General features: G+C 41.6%; 1 protein-coding gene across 2 annotated transcripts in view; it reads right to left on the minus strand.

The window, feature by feature from the left end:
* Window positions 1–14340: 14340 nt before the first annotated feature.
* LOC105008300 (G-protein coupled receptor 183-A) overlaps window positions 14341–22058 on the minus strand; it is a 48527-nt gene continuing 40809 nt past the window's right edge. The window contains exons 3-7 of one of the 2 annotated variants that reach the window (XM_020044385.3): window positions 19993–20257; window positions 19604–19779; window positions 17862–18047; window positions 17270–17470; window positions 14341–15933 (exon numbers count right to left, since the gene is read on the minus strand). In XM_020044385.3, coding sequence (XP_019899944.2) covers window positions 15721–15933; window positions 17270–17470; window positions 17862–18047; window positions 19604–19779; window positions 19993–20206 — 990 coding nt within the window. In that variant the 5' untranslated portion in view covers window positions 20207–20257 and the 3' untranslated portion in view covers window positions 14341–15720. Of the gene's footprint in view, window positions 15934–17269; window positions 17471–17861; window positions 18048–19603; window positions 19780–19992; window positions 20549–22058 lie in introns of those variants that run through there. The other variant, XM_020044384.3, reaches the window with a different exon arrangement.

Genomic DNA, 22058 nt, shown 5'->3' on the forward strand with positions numbered 1-22058 from the left:
GTGCAACCAACATTTCAACAGTAGGTTTACCTGCTACTTGTGCTTTTGTTTTTCAACATAAAAATGCTACTATATTACTATCAAAAATAAAGTGCAACCAACATCTCTTCAGGTTGAATTAACAGTAGGTTTACCTGCTACTTTTGCTGTTGTTTTTCAACATAGAAATAATACAAATACAGTATTAATATCAAAAATGAAGTGCAACCCACACTTTCCACACACTGGTGGCTTGATAATTTCTCGCTCATCGGGTTCTCTTCTGCCATCTGCCATGTTATGTTTTGTTGTCTTTGCGCTGCTGCTGGCCCGGGGCGATGACGTCATGGATAGGCAGACTGAATCGAGTAACGTTTATCTCCTTTATCATTAAAAGTGCTAAGAAAAAACATTTCTATAAAGTCTGACGTGCTTAAATCCAATGGGTTATTTCCTAGTATCTATTAAAACGATGTTAGATCGATATATGTCGTCCGGAACATAGACATCATATATAAAGGCTAGACACCTTGTCCGCGCTAAAGGCTAATGGAGGTCGACGTCCGCACATGGCGGCCATCTTGCCACAGGCCGCTCACTCACTCATAACATTGTGTTTTATGGCGCATGTACTTTTAAATAACCATAACTTGCAAATTTTTCTACCGATTTTCAAACGGTTTGGTTTGTTATAAACGTCAGAGATAAAGTTATGACACTGCATACATATGAACCATTAAAACCATGGACTTCCATATCAAAATATCCTTGAACAGAACCAGATAGGTGTAATGAATATACAAACAAGGTATGTATGTTAAATCAATAAATAGGCTACAGAATGGCAACAAAACATATACACTTTTGTACTATTATAATAAAATTACTATTATAAAATAATTTTAATTACTACATGTTTTTTCTTTATGCTGGATAACAAGCATCTGTGAACTGATCACATTTCAGCCCTCTAGGTCACTTGATATGACTTTAGAAACAACTGAGCCCTAGCACCAGGTCTTGTGAAGCTGTGTGCAAAAGCAGATCAATATAGAATGAAATTGAGTACTTTAGACCATTATTTGCCAAGGTATGGTCATGCGTATTGTAAAATGCCCTATGGAAACTCCCCATAGGACTTAGTCAGACAAAATGCTGACAATAAAATGCTTACTGTGGGGCAACCTCTTCATGTAAAAGCATAATGAAATCAAATCAAATGAAAGGTAACAGTCTGATGTTACTTGTAGACTATTTGGATTGTATGTCAGGGGTTCTGATATTGAATGACTACAAAAAATATGGAATAATTACACAAGTCTCTATTTTTAAACTATTATAAGAGTGACATTTATTTGCACACAAAAAATAGGTACATGATTCCCCTCTACAAATATAAATAAATAATTTATATATACACAAATAAATAAATGCTGTAGAGAGCACTACACTACTGTTGAAGTAAAAGAGGACAGTACCTTGAAAACACATACCTTGGGCTAATGCCCTTTGAAAAGGACAGTTTTATTACGTTTCTGTCGCATGTTGTTGCTCTGTAAGCTGAGGATTGTAATTCTGGCGATGTGGTGCAGCCTTAACTTAAAAAACAGGGACAGAATTATTTTTAACAGCCTATGGTGGTGGATGTCTATCCCATACTGTCTATCCCAACACAAACATCCTCTGAACCGATCCTTTTTCAGACAATGTAGACAACCTCAAGCAGTTTGATGGGCTGTGATCGTCTGGTACTGCCTGATGACTGCCGAATGACCCACTCTGCTGCCCTGATGACACTCATGGTTCCCTCTGATGGAATCACCTGACCTCCATTGTTTTTTAAATTCAGCATGTGGTAGCTCTGGTCCTTGATGGCAGATGCAGCATGTCACCAGGCTGGCACGGCAGACATCACACGACAGCTTCTTCAGAGCCTGTCGCACAACAAATCCTGAATTTTTAGTTAGTAATATCATAACTAATAACAATAATCATTAATAAGCATGGGGAAATTAAGGGAACACTTCCCTTTTTGGACAATCATGAGATTGTTTTTCCCCAGATTGTGACTATTGGCACTTTTGGTTATAGACTTTCAGTTAGCCTTCACCTGAAATGTACATGAGAGCGTTGTCCACAAGACCATCGAAGTGGACGGGAAGGTAGCTGTGATCATGTACTAGGGCAGGAATGTCAGCAAACGGGATGGAAGATCTTCTCCTCCTGCTGCAGAGGACACATCTACAGCTGACAGGCTTGTAGAGGTGTCGATGACAGCTGGTAGGGACTCTGTGTCATCCTGTGCCGTCACATTGCCTCTGCATGGTTTAACAACCCCACACTGGGCCATCAGCTTTACCTCCTAAAGATGTACTTGAACTGGCTGGCATTAGGGTTGTTATTCGTTTAAGGAAAAAAAAAGATATACAAGAATTGTACACAGATGTTCAATACATGCTTTAAAATGTTTTATGCTTAAAATTTTTTTACAAAAAAAGACTAATTAGAACTATCCACCACTGAATGATCTTTCCACATAAAATAGGTTGAATGACATTATCATACAATTCAGACTGTATCAGTGATGATAAGTTCTGCAAACAAATAGTCAAACACAGGCATTTTTCTAAATACTCAAAATGGTTTGTGACACTTCCAGGTATTGTGTATGTCTTAGGGTGTATGTCTGCAGAAAACACATGTTACCAGAAGTAAAAAAACATATGGACCGACAAACTGAAAACAATACAAGTCACTTAGTGTTGCGGCTGGTAAATATAAATTATGAACCCTACCAAATACTCTGATGGAGTTGAAGAGAAGCTCCAAGTGGTCCTGGCTGAACCTGTAGGTCAGGACATATTGCTGTCCTTCAAGCAACACAGGAACCAACCGGATTGAAAAGCATGTGCAACTTTGCTAGTTAGCAGCTAAACTGTAACTTTAGCTGCCATAGGTCTCACTCAAAGCTTATTGTTATAAGGCTAGACGTCTCAAGGCAAATAACTACAACCACATCCACAAATATTGTAATTTAGACAAAAGATTAGTTGTCATAAAATCGTTATTGGTGTCAGTAAAACCTCTATGATCAAACAGCTCGTTTGTGATAACTGCCTTGATAATTTGCGCAAGTAGTCGTGATCCAACTATGCTGCACGATTTAGACGTTTTTAGAATAGTTGCAATTTCAACATTTTCAAGCATTCAGAATTATAGCCACGTTAATAACGTTTGTAAGAAACCAAACTGTTTGTAAATTCGTCAAGGTTTCAGCGAGATAAGAGTATTTGTGTTAGTGCTGATCACTCACCTTATATCAGGTACCACAGAGCCCGACAGGAAGCCTGCCTGTGACAAGATGGCCACCGGTGATGCCGGAAGTGACTGCGCCTTGAGACGTCTAGCCTTTAAATAAGATGTCTATGGTCCGGAAGGCCAACTTGCTGAGCACAGATCGATGTAGTTGGATCATAGGAATATAAATCGATACATCGATGTAGTAGATGGATCGTTACACCCCTAGTTAGAACACACCATTAGAATGTCTAAATACGAGTGACGCAAAAAAACACTGGTCAGACCGCGCTGTTATTTACTCACATTTAGCTCAAACAGTGTTTATAACTTTATTTCCTGATTGTAATTGTTTCAAGATCTACACTATGATATTAACGAGGTAGCAGGCTTTCAAATCGGGACACAAATGGTTACTTACGTACCAACAGGCAGCCGACACTGGCAGTCATATCTTTCTAAAATAAACATAATACGTCTGACCCAAAAATGTATTATATGAGCGACTACAACAGCTTACTATTGGCTGGGAGAGCTGACAACTGGTCAAAATAATTGTATAAAAAAATTCTAGAAGTTGCGTTTCCTGTTTGTGGGCACTGCCCTCAACTCTTGAGACCAGATGGCTAGCTGACGTTTGCTAGCTAGTCACGGTAACAATATATATATTTTTATGTTTTCTCGTTAAAATGCAAAACATTTTTGACATGCGTTTTTCTAGATTTTTTTATTCTTATTCTGTCTCTCACTGTTCAAATAAACCTACCATTAAAATTATAGACCGATCATTTATTGTCAGTGGGCAAACGTACAAAATCAGCAGGGGATGAACAAAATGTATTCCCTCACTATATGTGAGAATGCTGTTCATAGACTCAGCATTCAACACGGTCATCCCCTCTAGGTTGGTCAACAAACTCCATGACCTGGGGATCAGCCCCTCTCTCTGCAACTGAACTTTGGACTTCCTAACCAACAGACCCCAGTCTGTCAGGTTAACAACTTCACCTCCTCCAACCTGATCCTGAACACTGGTGTTCCTCAAGGCTGCTTGCTGAACCCCCTCCTGTTCTCCCTCTTCACCCAGGCCTGTGTTCCTCTACTAAGTTCCATAACCATTGTCAGTTTCGAAGACAACACCCCGGTGGTTGACCTGATCAGTGACAATGATGAGTCAGCCTACAGGGAAGCGGTCATGCGCCTGATGGCGTGTTGCGCTGATTACAACTTAGCCCTCAATGTAAAGAAAGGAGCTCATTGTGGATTACAGGCTGCAGTCACTCACCAGTTCTCATTGATGGCACTGAGGTGGAAAAGAGACAACGTTTGTCCATCTTCAAATTCCTGGGTGTCCACATCTCTGAGGACCTCTCCTGCACCCTCAACACATCAGTCCTCTTCAAAAAGGTGCGGCAGCTTCTGAACATTTTGAGGAGGCTGAAGTCTGTCTTCCAAGATCCTTGTGAACTTTTACCGCCCCACAATCGAAAGCGTTGACTAACTGTGCCACAGTGTGGTTTGGCGGATGCTCCGTAGCCAATCAGAAGGCCCTGCAACAGGTGGTGAAAACCTCCCAGCACATCACTGGTACCCAGCTCCCAGCCATCATAGACCTCCAGCACATGCAATGTCTGCACAGGGCACAGGCATCATCAGGGACCCTTCACATCCATGACACAAACTGTTTGCCCTCCTTCCATCAGGCAGGTTGTACAGGTCTCTTTGTTCCCACGCCAGCAGGCTCAGGAACACTTTCCATCTGCTGTAACCCTGCTGATCTCTGTGACCCATCACTAACCATATCCACCCTTTGTACTACTGGACTCTGACACTTCTTTGTAATGACTGATAAGGACGTTTTCAGTTGTTACATGTACACATCTACCTCAGGAACCTCATTGCTGCAATCTTTGCATTTCAGTTTCACATGCTAACTTACACCTTCAATTTGCCTCAGTTGCACATTTAGAATTGTCATTTGTACTTTCATTTGTTTTCATTGCACATATATGTATTCCACTTGTAACATGCATTATAGTTAATACTTGTTATAAAATATACAGCTCCGGAAAAACATTAAGAGACCACTGCACCTTTTTCTTTCCTTTCCAAAAAAGTTGAAAAGTAAATTTTTGAGTCAAGAACAGAAGGGTAAAAATGAATAGTCCCCACTGCAAATTGAACCATTCTGTTCCTCACTCAAAACTTTCCTTTTCAATGTTTTTGGAAAGGAAAAAATAAGGTGCTGTATATATTGTTCAATGACAATAAAGTTGAATCTAATCTAATAACTAGGTGAGGTTCTAATACATAAAACATCAGGGGGAGCCTCATGAGAGAGCTGCTGGAGGAGCATCACATCCCTCGCCGTCCACCCACAGGAGGCCGGCGTTCTGGTGACAACACCCTGCGCCTCACTGCACCACATTTCCCAGCTGAAAAGCCTCAGACAGATGCCCAAGGCAGCCGAACCACGAGGCACAAGCCTCTCTGTCCGGGATCAGGAGCAGGAAGCTGTGAATGGCTGTGTCTTTAACCACTACACACCGAGCAATACATTTGCTGTGTGTCGGTATAGCTTCTTGACATTATATAATTTAGTCACGCATTAACATCACGTCAAGTTTGAATATTTTGTGAGACACCATTTACCACTGTGTTAAACTTAGTAACATTTCTTATTAAGTTTAACTCCACCACAGATAGCATCTATGAACTGTATGGCTTTTGCCACCGGCCATTTTAACAGCTTTTTAGTCATTTGTGAATGACATTGATACAGTAACTATCAATATGGCCGACTATAACTGACTTTTTTTTGCAAGTGAAAATATGAGAATATTGTGAAGCCAGCGAAGCTTTTGTTTGTCCAGAACAAATCCTGAGGCATAACATGTTTATCAGTGACGGGAGGCGAATGCGGGACCAGTGTACTGTAGTCCGCGTCTCTAACCACTATTTAACAAGGAGCAGTCAGTCAGTCAGTCAGTCAGTCTTCTAGGCCAGCTCCACTTACACAGTGACTGTTTGGAAAGGGAGGACGTTTAATCACAGACCCGTTTTCAAAAAAGTTGGGACACTGTGTAAATTGTAAAGAAAGATGTGCAAATCATTATAACCATTTATTGAATAGAAAACAGTGGGGAACCGTCAGTGCCCTCTAGAGATGGCCTATGGATAGATACAAATCTGTATTTCTTTTTATATATAATAATTAGCAATTTATTTATTTAATATTTTTTTGTTTTCTCACACTTTTGCAGTAAGTGTACCTTTGATCTCAATCGAAAAATTCCTTATTTTGGATTTAAATTCAAAAGACAAGCTGCCATGAGCCTGCCAATATCCATTTCATAAAGGACAGCAAATTGCTAGACTTTTTGATGTTTTTTTCTTTTAGAAACAGACCTGCAAGAAGGCCAAAATGACTCCCTCAGAGGAGCTTTATGCAGATGATGAACTGAAGAGGAACGTAATACAGAGCACCTTGTCCATCAAGGAGAAGACTTACAAAGAACTGCAGATGTATAGGGACATACCACCTATAATGACATACCGACTATAATGACATCCCACCTATAATGACATCCCACCTATAATGACATACCGCGTTTTTAATGACATACCGCCTATAATGACATACCGCCTATAATGACATACCGCCTATAATGACATACCGCCTATAATGACATACCGCGTTTTTAATGACATACCGCGTTTTTAATAACATACAGCATTTTTAATAACATACCGCCTATAATGACATACCGCCTATAATGACATACCGCCTATAATGACATACCGCCTTTAGTGACCCTGCTCTCTGGTGGTGGAACAGTAGAGACACACATCCTTTGCTGTCAGACTAAGCCCTCTCATACTTGTGTCTACAGGCCTCCTCTACCCACTGAGAGGGTTTTCTTTTCTGCTGGACATACAATGAGCCAAGAGTGATCATTCATCCTTCTGGAAAAGGCCGACATGCAGATTTTTCTTCAGAAGATTTGTTTACTCTTTGACAATAACAACTGTCTGTTATTTTATTTTTAAAATAATATTGTAATATTGTTTTGTTCGTTGTTTTTTCTAATATGTATTTAGAAAAAATGTGTAATTGTTTTGTTGATCATTCCTCATAAGAAATAATATTATTTTTTTATAAATGAAGGGAAAAAGAAACCTTCCTGAATCCTGTCACCATTGACAGTTGAGTGATTATACCCTAAATGTGCAAATAATAAAAGTTAGGCAAATTTTCCTTCTTGAAATATGTTGTATTTCTTCACTCCCAAAAATATTGGAATCGGAAAAGGGATTCGATAAGAACCAGATTCGATAAGCAGAATCGGCATCAATGAAATTGAAATTATGCCCAGCCCTAATTTTCGGGGGTGTTACATGTATTTGATATATACACGTATGCTTTGAGAACAGGTGCACTGCATTTCTTTAGTACACCAAAGATACAGCGCAGACCTTGCCAGGCCCAATATCCAGTCAAAACTTAAGGCAACTGAAGGAATAACACCAGTGTTTGAAGCATTTTACTGTAGTCCCTATCTTGCCCACATGATGGTGCCTATGACCAAGCCAAGGAAATCCCTGGCAAGAAGAGAGTAACCATTTCTCAGAAGTGCTGACACACATTTCCTGAATGTCTGCTTCTTTTTCCCAAAACTACATATCCTATTGACGATACCCCAGACTTCTCATACAGAACTAAACATTATATATATTTGATGGCATATAAATGAAATGCTGCCCACAGAAGTAAAAAGCATAAAATACAATCACCCTACTGGATATCCAATTGGCTGTACTCTAAGTCCAGTGTCCAGGCCCGGCGCCAGGACCAACTGACTGAGGGGCCGGAACATAGTGGCAAGGGGGCTAATCTTTTTTTTGGGCAATTTTTCTATAAAGCATTTAAAACAAACGGGGGGTAGAAAATTCAACTAAGCCCCTTCTTGCCCCCTCGTGGCCCCTGGCCGGCCAGAGTCCCTGAGTGTCATAACGTGTATTAAAACACGGTCAGGTTCAGTGTCCCTGAGTGTCATAACGTGTATTAAAACACGGTCAGGTTCAGGGTCCCTGAGTGTCATAACGTGTATTAAAACACAGTCAGGTTCAGGGTCCCTGAGTGTCATAACGTGTATTAAAACACAGTCAGGTTCAGGGTCCCTGAGTGTCATAACGTTTATTAAAACACGGTCAGGTTCAGTGTCCCTGAGTGTCATAACGTGTATTAAAACACAGTCAGGTTCAGGGTCCCTGAGTGTCATAACGTGTATTAAAACACGGTCAGGTTCAGGGTCCCTGAGTGTCATAACGTGTATTAAAACACGGTCAGGTTCAGGGTCCCTGAGTGTCATAACGTGTATTAAAACACGGTCAGGTTCAGAGTCCCTGAGTGTTCAGTGTCACCAATCTCAGTAGAGGTCAGTTTTTCTTTCTCTTCCACATCCTCCTCTCATTCTTCCTCTTCCTCTGCTTCTCTCTCTGATGATTTCATCCATTGATCCAAAACATCCATTATTACCTCTGGCACTTTTTATTGGTGTTTCATGAGAATGCTTGCTAATGAATGTTGATGATTTGAGTTTTGTTATTGAGTGGCATTGTTTTTGTATATGAAAACATGGTAACAATTGTGCTTTGCAAAGAGAGTTTTTAATGCACAAAGAGAGTGAAAACGCCACACCGGTGTGATCGTACGTGTCAAAGGGTTAACCATTTATTGGAGACATGCACAAAAATATTTATCCAAGTTTTGGTATTGGGTTCTACTCCTCTGGGGTTAGGTGGAGGTAGGGGTGGTGGTGGGTAACAGGTGGAGGTAGTGGTGGTGGTGGGTAACAGGTGGTGGTGGGTAACAGGTGGAGGTAGGGGTGGTGGGTGGGTAACAGGTGGAGGTAGGGGTGGTGGGTGGGTAACAGGTGGAGACAAAGGTGGTACCCACCACCACCCCTACCTCCACCTGTGCCCCACCCACCACCCCTACCTCCACCTGTCACCCACCACCCCTACCTCCACCTGTTACCCACCACCACCCCTACCTCCACCTGTTACCCATCACCACCCCTACCTCCACCTGTTACCCACCATCACCCCTACCTCCACCTGTTACCAACCACCACCCCTACCTCCACCTGTTACCCACCACCACCCCTACCTCCACCTGTCACCCACCACCACCCCTACCTCCACCTGTTACCAACCACCACCCCTACCTCCATCTGTTACCCACCACCACCCCTACCTCCACCTGTCACCCACCACCACCCCTACCTCCATCTGTTACCCACCACCACCACTACCTCCACCTGTTACCCACCACCACCCCTACCTCCACCTGTTACCCACCACCACCCCTACCTCCACCTGTTACCCACCACCACCCCTACCTCCACCTGTTACCCACCACCACCCCTACCTCCACCTGTTACCAACCCACCACCCCTACCTCCACCTGTCACCCACCACCACCCCTACCTCCATCTGTTACCCACCACCACCCCTACCTCCACCTGTCACCCACCACCACCCCTACCTCCACCTGTTACCCACCACCACCACTACCTCCACCTGTTACCCACCACCACCCCTACCTCCACCTGTTACCCACCACCACCCCTACCTCCATCTGTTACCCACCACCACCACTACCTCCACCTGTTACCCACCACCACCCCTACCTCCACCTGTTACCCACCACCACCACTACCTCCACCTGTTACCCACCACCACCCCTACCTCCACCTAACCCCAGAGGAGTAGAACCCAATACCAAAACTTGGATAAATATTTTTGTGCATGTCTCCAATAAATGGTTAAATGTACAGTTTGGCAAAGATGTATGAATGGAACAGAGATTTGTGTAAAAACAGGTTGGGGTAAATTACCTTCCTCCTGGAATTTAGCAGAATGTTTTGTCTGTTTTAATAAAATCACATTTGCTCTCTTTCATTTCTTTCATCTCAAAATATCTTTCATTTCAGCTAGGTTTCTGTGTGGGGTGACAAAAACTACTAAGCTCCACTGCCCTGGAGAGCAATTTGTTGTAATTATTCTTACCTACGATAAAACATCTTACCTGGGTTTATAGACCTACATTTGTCCCCAGGCCAGGCAATGCGTTTGCTCAAGCAGCCTATAAACAAATGTATATGGACTCAACTCATAAGTTGTTAGGAGATGAACGGTAAACGCAACGCTAATCGTTTTGAAAACACAAAAAAAACAATGTGTGGCACCTGGATTGTATTTTGTCTGCTCTGTTATGTTAAATGCATAATGGAAATCCCCAGTTATAATATTACAATTCTAACACCAGACTCCAGGTTAAGTAATATCAGCAAGTTGAAATTGTTATCATAACCTTTCAGATTGTGGTAAATTAAAACGTAGCTGTATAAAATAATTACGTAGCTAAATCTTATTACCTGAAGACTACATTTTTAAGGGGTGGGAGCAGGGTGGCCAGGAAGTGGAGCAGTGTGGCCAGGAAGTGGAGCAGTGTTGCCAGGAAGTGGAGCAGTGTTGCCAAGTAACTTCCTAACTCCTTTTACTTTCACCAAATAAAGCAGTTGGTCCAGATATGACTGATTGTGCCAGGGAAAGTAAGAAGAATTCATGGAACTCTTTGAATCTACGAATAACTCTCTCAAAAATCATTCCCAGACAGATGGGGGCTTGTGTTCACTCAGTGTCCTCTATTGTGATCTGAAACTTGTGCTTGAATGGCAGCATGTTGAGTTTGGCTTCAATACCAGCAAGAAGACTCTGAACCAGAAGGCCTGTGTCAGACATCAGATCATCCCATTCCTCCAGAATATCAACTACACCAAACAACCTTGTGATCTCATTGTCTGAGATCAACCATGTAATAAAACGGCACCATGCCACTTGGAGATACCTTCATTTGCTCCTTGAATGTGGTGTATGAGACTTGTAGGCAGAAAATCTCACAGAGTGTGAAGTTATGGAAGTCGTTTATGGAGATACATTTCTATCAATTTGGTGTAAACTTGTAAGTAGCAAGTCACAAATATTTACAGCGAATCACAAATACATAAGGCATCAGTGAAAAAACATTCATTGTTAAGAAATGTATGCATGTAGCTTCATAAACATATGTCAAAATCCAAAAACAAATGATGAATCATGAACAAATACAAAGGATGATCAGCAAATAAATGTAAAACCGTTTTTTACAGTTGTGATCATAACTTTGGAAACCGTGGCAGAAATTGTGACATTTTGGCATTGATTTCGAAAATATAACTGATCATGCAAAAAAAAACTGTATTTTATTAAATGATAGTGATCATATGAAGCCATTCATTAACATAGTTGTTTGGCTCCTTTTCTAATCATTATGATAACAGAAATCACCCAAACGGCCCTGATCAAAAGTTTACACACCCTTGAATGTTACAGACAAACAGGGTTACACACACAGGTGAAAATGGCAATTCAAAGTGCATTTCCCACACCTGTGGCTTTTTAAATTGCAATTAGTGTCTGTGTATGAATAGTCAATGACTATTTGTTAGCTCTCACATGGATGCACTGAGCAGGCAAGACACTGAGCCATGGGGAGCCATGGGAGAAAATAACTGTCAAAAGACCTGCGTAACAAGGTAATGGAACTTCATAAAGATTGAAAAGGGTATAAAAATATATTCAAAGCCTTGCAAATGCCAGTCAGTCCTGTTCAATCACTTATTAAGAAGTGTAAAATTCTGGGATCTCTTGATACCAAGCCAAGGTCAGGTAGACCAAGAAAGATTTCAGCCAAAACTACCAGAAGAATTGTTCAGGATATAAAGAAAAACCTACAGGTAACCTCAGGAGAAATACAGGCTGCTCTTGAAAAAAACTGTGTAGTTGTTTCAAGGAGCACAATATGACGATACAAAATTGAGCTGCATGGTCAAGTTGCCAGAAAGAAGCCTTTACTGCGCCAATGCCACAAAACGCCTGGTTACAATATGCCCAATCACACCTTGACACAGCTTCTGGCACACTGTCATTTGGAGTGACAAGACCAAAATAGAGCTTTATGGGCACAACTCTATGTTTGGAGAGGGGTCAACAAGGCCTCTATAGTGAACAGAATACCATCCCCACTGTGAATCATGTTGGTGGCTCACATACGTTTTCGGGTGTGTGAGCTCTAAAGGCACGGGGAATCTTGTGAAAATGTATGGCAAGATGAATGCAGCATGTTATCAGAAAATACTGGCAGACAATCTGCATTCTACTGCATGAAAGCTGCGCATGGGACACACTTGGACTTTCCAGCACGACAATGACCCTAAGAACAAGGCCAAGTTCACCCTCCACTGGTTACAACAGAAAAAGGTGAAGGTTCTGGAGTGGCCATCACAGTCTCCTGACCTTAACCATTCCAGGTCTCAATCTGCGGATCTGCAGATGGAGCGCTCTGTGCTCATTTGCATAAATATTAATGAAAATCGAATCGCCATAATCGTCCGGTTTCAATGGTATATTTTATGTAGCCTCCTTCGTGAAGCGTTCCATGTAAAGTTTGGGTTGTCTGTGTATAGTTTGGGTTGCTATGGGATCCACAGCCTGCAGGAAGAAAACTTTTCACCAGGCAAAGACATTGACCATGCATCTTAGAAAGGCTAATGTGTAGACAAGAATAGGGATTGCAAGGGTGTACATCACTATATATGATGTTTTGAACCATAGTACATCGTTTGTATTGTAAATATGACATAAAAATGTTATTCTGTCTACATAGTATGAGGATGTTCTTGAGTTTTTGGGAAGAAGTTGGTAATATTTTGAGTTTATAAATTATAGTCCTAACTTCACTAGCGATCTCGTGCTGCGTCATTACACATAAAAAGAAGTGCTATACATTCATTCTTATTTCTTTTATAGTGTTTTATTTCTAAGTAGAATAACCACATTTTTGGGTGCCTATATTTTTTACCTTCTATTATTTATTTTTCCATTAATTTCAACACAATACAGTGTAATTCGATAGTAAAGGCATGAAAATATGAGGGAGTACCATTGACACAAATCTTTATAATGCTTTAAAAAAAATCAGTATGCTGAATGGCAGAAATGTTTTCAAAAAAATATTTCTTGCCTTTCCAATAGATGAGTTTTCTAAATGGTGACCCAGAAGTGTGTTTTTATGTGTTTTTATTGTAGCCAAGGGGGTTGTGATTACCAGGATACATCATAATATGTTGTATCTGTTACAGAAATGAATCTAGGACCCAAAATGTCCAAGTAGTGAAATCCGGCCAAAATTCCCTCAGACCATTTAATATCATCAAGACACTTTGGGAAGATCTGTATGACCTACAATTAAATGTGAATCCCATAGAAAATAATACGTGTTTTGCCTGCTCACTTATGTTTTCTTTACAAATACAAATATATACAGTATATTACCAATTCTCCAAGCGTATGCAAACTTTTGAACACAACTGTATGTTTCAATCATGTTTTTGTAAAAGTTACAGTAGGACTTTGTCTCCTGCATTTTACAGATTTGTAACTTGCATTACATTTCTGAGAGGCCTTAAATATTTGTGAGTTGCTCTGCATATTTGTGGCGCATTTTACAGATTAGTTTCATACGGAATTCCCATTAGGGCCTCTTTAGTCCTAGTTATGCTTAGTCAACAAAACCCCTAAATGTACTTCCCAAACAACAAAGAACATTGTCTCTTGTATAAATAAGGTGCGGGTTAGTATGATTTATGTTTACATATTTTACAATTCAGCAGTTTTATGCTGTATTTTGTTGATTTCTACCGCTAGTCTAGTAAGAGCATTTAAGGGCATTAGACCGGTAACCGAAAGGTTATGATCTAAATACAGAGCCAGCATACGGAAAAAACTGTTGTCCTGTCCTTGAGAAAAGCAATTGCTACTGTACTTGAAAGGAGAGTTTGTCATATTACTGAAATGTGAGTTACTTTAGTCCATATCCACTATGTCACAAGGCAGTGATTTATTAGATTTGATAATGTAAAGACATTGTGGTGAAAGAATAGAGCATTAGACAGAAGCTGGTATTTTATACAATTCCTGTGTTCCTACACCACACAACCCCAGGAAAAATCACACTTTATTTCACAATTCAACAAGGAACATGAACCCCGGCCGTGTAAGGCTCGGTCACGGTAACCACATTTTAATTCACACGGTCCCAATCCCCTGAACACAAACAACCCATAACTTCAATAACCACATGTACTGTATTAACTAGAATAACTAAACATGAAAAAAACACAATACTGCTTAAGAGCTGGTTTCTGATTGTCCCATGGTCCTTTGCACCCTGTTAGAAATCAGCTGTTTCATATAGTGGTTAGATAATGATCGTGTCCCCGGTCGTCAAGGGAAAGAGTCATTCAATTATTTATTGAAGCATTTGATAGTCCATTGTTCATGATGTTACAGACTCAATGTCATCTCACTCAATCTCAAAGAGGCCTCCGATCGTATCTCTACTTTATACACAATGCAACCCAGAATACACATTACAGCACTGTAAGCCCATTGGCTGATTACTGTTGCGCTTTGAATGAACGTGACTTCCTGTGTACGGATAAACAGATGTTCTGTTGTAAACTAAACAAACACTTCAACAGCCCCTTCAGTGCAGAACAATGAGTCATTAGCACTCGCCTCTTCGGATCGTTTCAATATAATTATCAGGACTGACGGAGGAAATATACTGTAAATAGAATTCTAAACTGTCTTTAAACAAAATAATATACCATGAACACTAAGCAGAGTCCTTCCTCTGTTCAATGTCTGTGCTGTTTGGCCCATTTTAGTCTTTTTATTGGCCAGTCTGAGATATGGCTTTTTATTTGCAGCTGCCTGATAGGCCAAAATCCCGGAGTCTCCTCTTCACTGTTGATGCTGAGACCTGTGAGGTGTCTGTTTCTCAAACCACACACTTAAATGTACTTGTTCTCTTGCTCAGTTATGCACTGGGCAGTTTTATAGTTAAATCAGGAAAACAGTTTTCAGTGAGGCTAACAATCGCAAAAGGCTTTTCTAATGATCAATCAGCCTTTTAAAATGAATTGATTAGCAAACACAATGTGTCATTTGAACTCAGGAGAGATGGTTGCTGAAAATGGGTCTTTGCATGGCTACGTATATTCCACCGAAATTCAGACGTTTCCAGCTACAGTAGTCATGTATATCATGAACAATGTCTACACTCTATTTCTGATCAATTTAATGGACAAAAGAATTGCTTTCTAAGTGATCCAAAACATTTGAACGGCAGTGTATATGTTTGCCTAACCTGTGCAGATCTATTTAAAAACATAATTAACTGCTCAGCTATTCACTTCCATTTTCCAGCTGTAACATGTTTAAAAACTGCACTTAAAGAAACATCAAATTTTTGCTTATTGGTGACCTTTGTCATTAAGCAGCCAAGGACGCAGTATTTATGTTCACGTTGACATTCTTGTCCTTCACTTTAGGGAAGCCGCACCATCTGCTAAAGGTCTCGGGACAAAACGGGACCTTCTCCAGACGAGAGAGGTAGATGATTGGCTGGATGCTACTGCTGATGTTGAGGAAGGCGTAGCCCACTGGCTGAACCAGGCAGCGGAACGTATCCGGAGGGTAGTGGTCCTGGAAACCAATGTCAAGAATCACTATCAGAACACAAAGAACTGAATGGGAACGTTCAGAGAATGTTGAGATATTTCAACATTTACCTAACTTAGGTTTCATATTCAGCCCTTCCCTAATTACGAAGATGACCAGCTTTGCAGATTGCTAACAGTCCACTCAAAAGATATCTAGGAAACCAGTAACACTTTTTAGATGTTTAGTTTAAAATGCTTTGCTTAAAAGGACTGCAACACTGTAAAACTACAGACAATATAAACAAATAAAAGTTTATAATACATTCATGTTTGTTATTACAATGAAGTAACCCAATGACGCAATAGTGTAAATCAGGAGCTATTACATATAGCAAAATGTATAGTTAACAATAGTGTAAATCAGGAGCTATTACATATAGCAAAATGTATAGTTAACAATAGTGTAAATCAGGACCTATTACATATAGCAAAATGTATAGTTAACAATGGTGTAAATCAGGAGCTATTACATATAGCAAAACGTGTAGTTAACAATAGTGTAAATCAGGAGCTATTACATATAGCAAAACGTGTAGTTAACAATAGTGTAAACTGCTGATGACTGCTTGTTCAAATTACTTAAATGGTGATTAGCATAATTCTACAATACATTGAACAATCCCAGTATCTGCATGTTAGGAATTGGCGTGATCTAAGTAGAAATATTTGCATTTCCTTGTTACTAAACCACTGAAACAGAACGTGTTTTACAGTCATATATTTGTCCATGACTCAAAATAGGTTTGAAGAGCTTGCTCTGTCTGTCATGAAGAAACAGACTACCTAACCAACATCACGGATTGAGGTACAATCTGACTTAACAAACACATAAATAATCCATGACCAGGTGCCGTTAATGCACAGTACATAGTAGACAGGTCACTCCCCACCTTTGCAGTATACTACCATATACTGTACTATACACTATACTATATACTATATATGGTTATTTTTGCATTTCACCATTCATCTATACTGTATGGAATTCCAGAATCTCTTCCTGACTGTAAATCTTATCAGGACAAGGAGACATTCCACATGTTCCCAAGTCACCATGTTGCTTCAGTTAACTCTACAGAAGATACCTTTGCTTATATTTAGTCAAAATGTAACACAAATCTTATTTTAAGTGGACATTAAAATTCTCTATGGAAAAACTGGATAGTGTAATAAGGCAAATCGATGCTTTTTAAGTTTGGCCACAAGGATTTGTGGGAAAAATGACTCTATTTCCATCCTTTCCTTAGGAGAAAAACAACATCGGGAGCAGGTCTTGAATACACTTTAGGGATATGGACATCGTCCAGCCAGGTCCTCACCTCAAGGGGGAACAGAGCCACCGGCGGCAGGTAGTTAAAAATGACAATGGACAGGACTGACACCACCATTTTAAAGGCTTTTTTCTTCATGGGGTGCATACTGTCCTTTCCGGCACCGCGGGACCTCTTCAATGCCATCAGGATGGCCCCGTTACACAACACCATCCAGGAGAACGCTGCTAAGATCTCCCCTGTGAAAACCTAAAGGCAAATGTAAACATTTCAAAACGTCATTGGGTGTTTTGTTATTTTTTTGTCTCTGTTTCTATTAGCATTCCTGGCACATGTGTTTTCATTCATTCGTTTCTATTCTATTATTTGATACTGTAAATATTATAGTGCATGTTATTGCTACCCTTTCATTTGTGACAGAATGTAGCCAAGCGGTTAGAGCATCTGACTAGTAACTGAAAGGTTGCTAGATTAAATTGCAGAGCCATCAAGCTGAAAAACGTCATCTTTGTTGGAGCAAGGTAACTGCTTCCAGGTCATTCCTGTAAATGAGGATACGTTCTGAGTCAACGTACCTGGTAGGTTTTGGGTAAACAAATAGTCATAAAAATGCTCAATATATCTTTAGGTGTCGATTGACCTTCTCAAAGTTGTGCAGCCCCCCGATGGTCTTGGCCGAGGCATAAGCGAAGGTGAGCGTCAGGACCCCCATGGAAAGTGCCACCCTGTACTTGACAGCTTTCAGCTGGCCATAGGCAAGAGGGAAGAGCACGGCCACGAACCGATCCAAACAAATACAGGACAGGAACAGAGGGCCGCTAGTGTCCTGGGGATGAGAGATTATTGATGCATTTAACAGAGGTTGTGTCTGAAATAAAAGCACCACATTCCTGCACTAATTTGACCAGTGCCAGTAAGGGAGTTCATTTTGCTCTGGTTAATAGCAAGCAACCAAGCAAGTTTATTTATATAGTACAATTCATACATAGAAGCAATTCAATGTGCTTTACAATGAAAAATAAATAAATAAATTGCAACAGAATTAAAACAGTCAGATTGTTACAATTCTCTAACCCGGCTTCCTCCAGGGGGACTGTACATGAACGTCAACATGCCAGTATCTCAATCCTCCTAAGGATGAACCTCGCGCTGGAATACTTAGGGTTAATAAGCCCATCCCAAAGTAATGCATTAATTACAGTTAGTGTGCCATTACTGATGTGGACAGAACCACTTCAAATTAGTAATTTCCCTGTGTACCAAGTCCCTTTATTCAGGCCCCTCCCAAGCCATCCGTCCCCTACCTTCACACTGTCCGTCCCCTACCTTGACCCTGTCCGTCCCCTACCTTCCCCCTGTCCGTCCCCTACCTTCACCCTGTCCTTCCCCTACATTCACACTGTCCGTCCCCTACCTTGACCATGTCCGTCCCCTACCTTCACACTGTCCGTCCCCTACCTTGACCATGTCCGTCCCCTACCTTCACACTGTCCGTCCCCTACATTGACCATGTCCGTCCCCTACCTTCACCCTGTCCGTCCCCTACCTTCACCCTGTCCGTCCCCTACCTTCACACTGTCCGTCCCCTACCTTCACACTGTCCTTCCCCTACCTTCACACTGTCCGTCCCCTACCTTCACACCGTCCTTCCCCTACCTTGACCCTGTCCGTCCCCTACCTTCACACTGTCCTTCCCCTACCTTGACCCTGTCCGTCCCCTACCTTCACACTGTCCGTCCCCTACCTTCACCCTGTCCGTCCCCTACCTTCACACTGTCCGTCCCCTACCTTCACCCTGTCCTTCCCCTACCTTGACCCTGTCCGTCCCCTACCTTCACACTGTCCGTCCCCTACCTTCACCCTGTCCGTCCCCTACCTTCACACTGTCCGTCCCCTACCTTGACCCTGTCCGTCCCCTACCTTCACCCTGTCCGTCCCCTACCTTCACCCTGTCCGTCCCCTACCTTCACACTGTCCGTCCCCTACCTTCACCCTGTCCGTCCCCTACCTTCACACTGTCCATCCCCTACCTTCACCCTGTCCGTCCCCTACCTTCACACTGTCCGTCCCCTACCTTCACCCTGTCCGTCCCCTACCTTCACACTGTCCGTCCCCTACCTTCACCCTGTCCGTCCCCTACCTTCACACTGTCCGTCCCCTACCTTCACCCTGTCCGTCCCCTACCTTCACACTGTCCGTCCCCTACCTTCACCCTGTCCTTCCCCTACCTTGACCCTGTCCGTCCCCTACCTTCACCCTGTCCGTCCCCTACCTTCACACTGTCCGTCCCCTACCTTGACCCTGTCCGTCCCCTACCTTCACACTGTCCGTCCCCTACCTTCACCCTGTCTGTCCCCTACCTTCACCCTGTCCGTCCCCTACCTTGACACCGTAGGAGAACTTGAGTGCAGACCAGACCTCCTTGCTGTTCCAGTAGTATAGGTTGAGATAGCTGAATGGGACCATGATGCCGAAGTAAGCATCCATAAAGGCCAGACAGCCCAGGAAGAGGTCAGAGGAAGACGGCTCCTTTCGGTTATGGAGCAGAATCACAATGACTGAAACAGACAAAACATTGCCAGTTCATCAGTCATGCCATGGTTTTTTGAGACAGATGAAACCAGAATAAAGGGAGCAACCCCGGAAGGATGGAGTTGGATTTACGAGGGGTGAGATTGGTGCCCATGCTGGGGGATGATGCCTTGCAAGTGGAGGTACTTTCTCAAACACTCATTACATCGATCTGTTGTTCCAGCTCCTGTTTCACCTACCTAAGATGTTAGCAGGGAGTCCCAGTACAACATTAAATGTCTGAACAGCCAGGTCGAAAAGGATGCCCTGCTCCATCTCCTCACATCCCTCAAACACGCTGAAGGGACTGACTGTAGCATTCGTGACCAAGTCGCCGGCTGAGGCGTTGAGTGGGACGGTTGTAGAGATGGTGGTCAAGTTAAGGATTGAGTTCAGATGGAGTGGATCTTCCATGGTCAGAGCAGGAGTCTGGGCTCAATATGCCTCTGAGGGAGACAGAACAAACTGAACAAGATATCATTTATTAGATGTTTGAAATTTTTTGGGAATTAATTTTGTATGATTCTGCTATTTATTTTATTACATACCAAACTAGGTTTATGCAAGTGTGTGGCAGAGTGTGAGCAGTACCTGCTTTGAGGATAATAAGACATTACTTTTAGAGATAACAGACATATTGACTGATGAATTGAATATCCATATATAAAACATTATTCCTCATCACTACATTGTGCATGGATTTACAAAATCTAAGACAGTGGCAGCTAAACGTGACCAGCCAAAACTAATAATTTACAGTTGTGCTCAAAGGTTTGCATACCCTTGGAGAATTGGTAAAATATGTACCATTTGTAAAGAACAGATTAAGCAGGCAAAACATGTCTTTCATTTCTATGGGATTCACATTCAACTGTAGGTCATAACAGAATGGCACAATCATAAAACAAAACATGACAACAAAGAAAAATAGTTGTTGATGAGGTCCTGAATTCTTGCAGGTGGTATAGCTGCCCATTCGTCTTGGCAAAATGCCTCCAGGTCATGCAAAGATTGTCTTGCATGAACCGCACGTTTGAGATCTCCCCAGAGTGGCTCGTTGATCTTAAGGTCAGGAGACTGCGATGGCTACTCCAGAACCTTCACCTTTTCTGCTGTAACCACTTGGTCTTGTGCTTAGGGTCATTGTTATGCTGGAAAGTCCAAGAATGCAAATTGTCTGCCAGTATTTTCTGATAACATGCTATATTGATCTTGCCATACACTTTTACAAGATTCCCCGTACCTTAAGAGCTCACACACTCAAAACATCAGTGAGCCACCACCATGCTTCACAGTGGGGATGGGATTCTGTTCACTATAGGCCTTGTTGTCCCCTCTCCAAACATAGCGCTTATGGTTGTGACCATAATGCCCTATTTAGGTGTCGTCACTCCAAATGATAGTGTGTCATAAGCTGTGAGGCATATCAAGGTGTTGTCGGGCATATTGTAACTGGGCTTTTTTGTGGCATTGGTGCAGTAAAGGCTTCTTTCTGGGAACTCGACCATGCAGCTCATTTTGTATTGTCATATTGTGCTCCTTGAAACAACCACACCGTCTTTTTCCAGAGCAGCGTGTATTTCTCCTGAGGTTACATGTTCTTCTTAGTATCCTGAAACAATTCTTCTGGCAGTTTGGCTGAAATCCTTCATGGTCTACCTGACCTTGGCCTGGTATCAAGAGATCCCTGAATTTTCCTCTTCTTAATAAGTGATTGAACAATACTGACTGGCAGTTGCAAGGCTTTGGATATCTTTTTATATCCTTTTCTATCTATATAACGTTCCATTACCTTGTTTTTGGCAGTTCTTTTCTGCTCCCCATGGCTCAGTATCTAGCCTGCTCAGTGCATCCATGTGAGAGCTAACAAACACATTGACTATTTATACCCAGACATTAAGTGAGGGAAATTCAGCTTAAATTTCCATTTTCACCTTGTGTGTCTGTAACAAGGCCAAACATTCAAGGGTATGTACACTTTTGGGTGATTCAGGGCCTTTTGGGTGATTTCTGTTATCTTTATGATATAAAAAGGAGCCAAACAACTATGTGATAATAAATGGCTTCATATGATCACTATCATTAAATAAACCGTTTCTTTCATGATCAGTCATATTTTCAAAATCAATGCCAAAATCTCACAATTTCTGTCAGCGTATGCAAACTTATGAGCACAACTGTACATATCTGGCAGGTGCAGTATACATAGCTGGCACAAAATACTCATTCATCCGGTTGTTCACAAATTGATTGGTGACATAGTTGG

Source organism: Esox lucius, chromosome 11 (genome assembly GCF_011004845.1).
Source record: "Esox lucius isolate fEsoLuc1 chromosome 11, fEsoLuc1.pri, whole genome shotgun sequence".
Taxonomy (NCBI): Eukaryota; Metazoa; Chordata; class Actinopteri; order Esociformes; family Esocidae; genus Esox; species Esox lucius.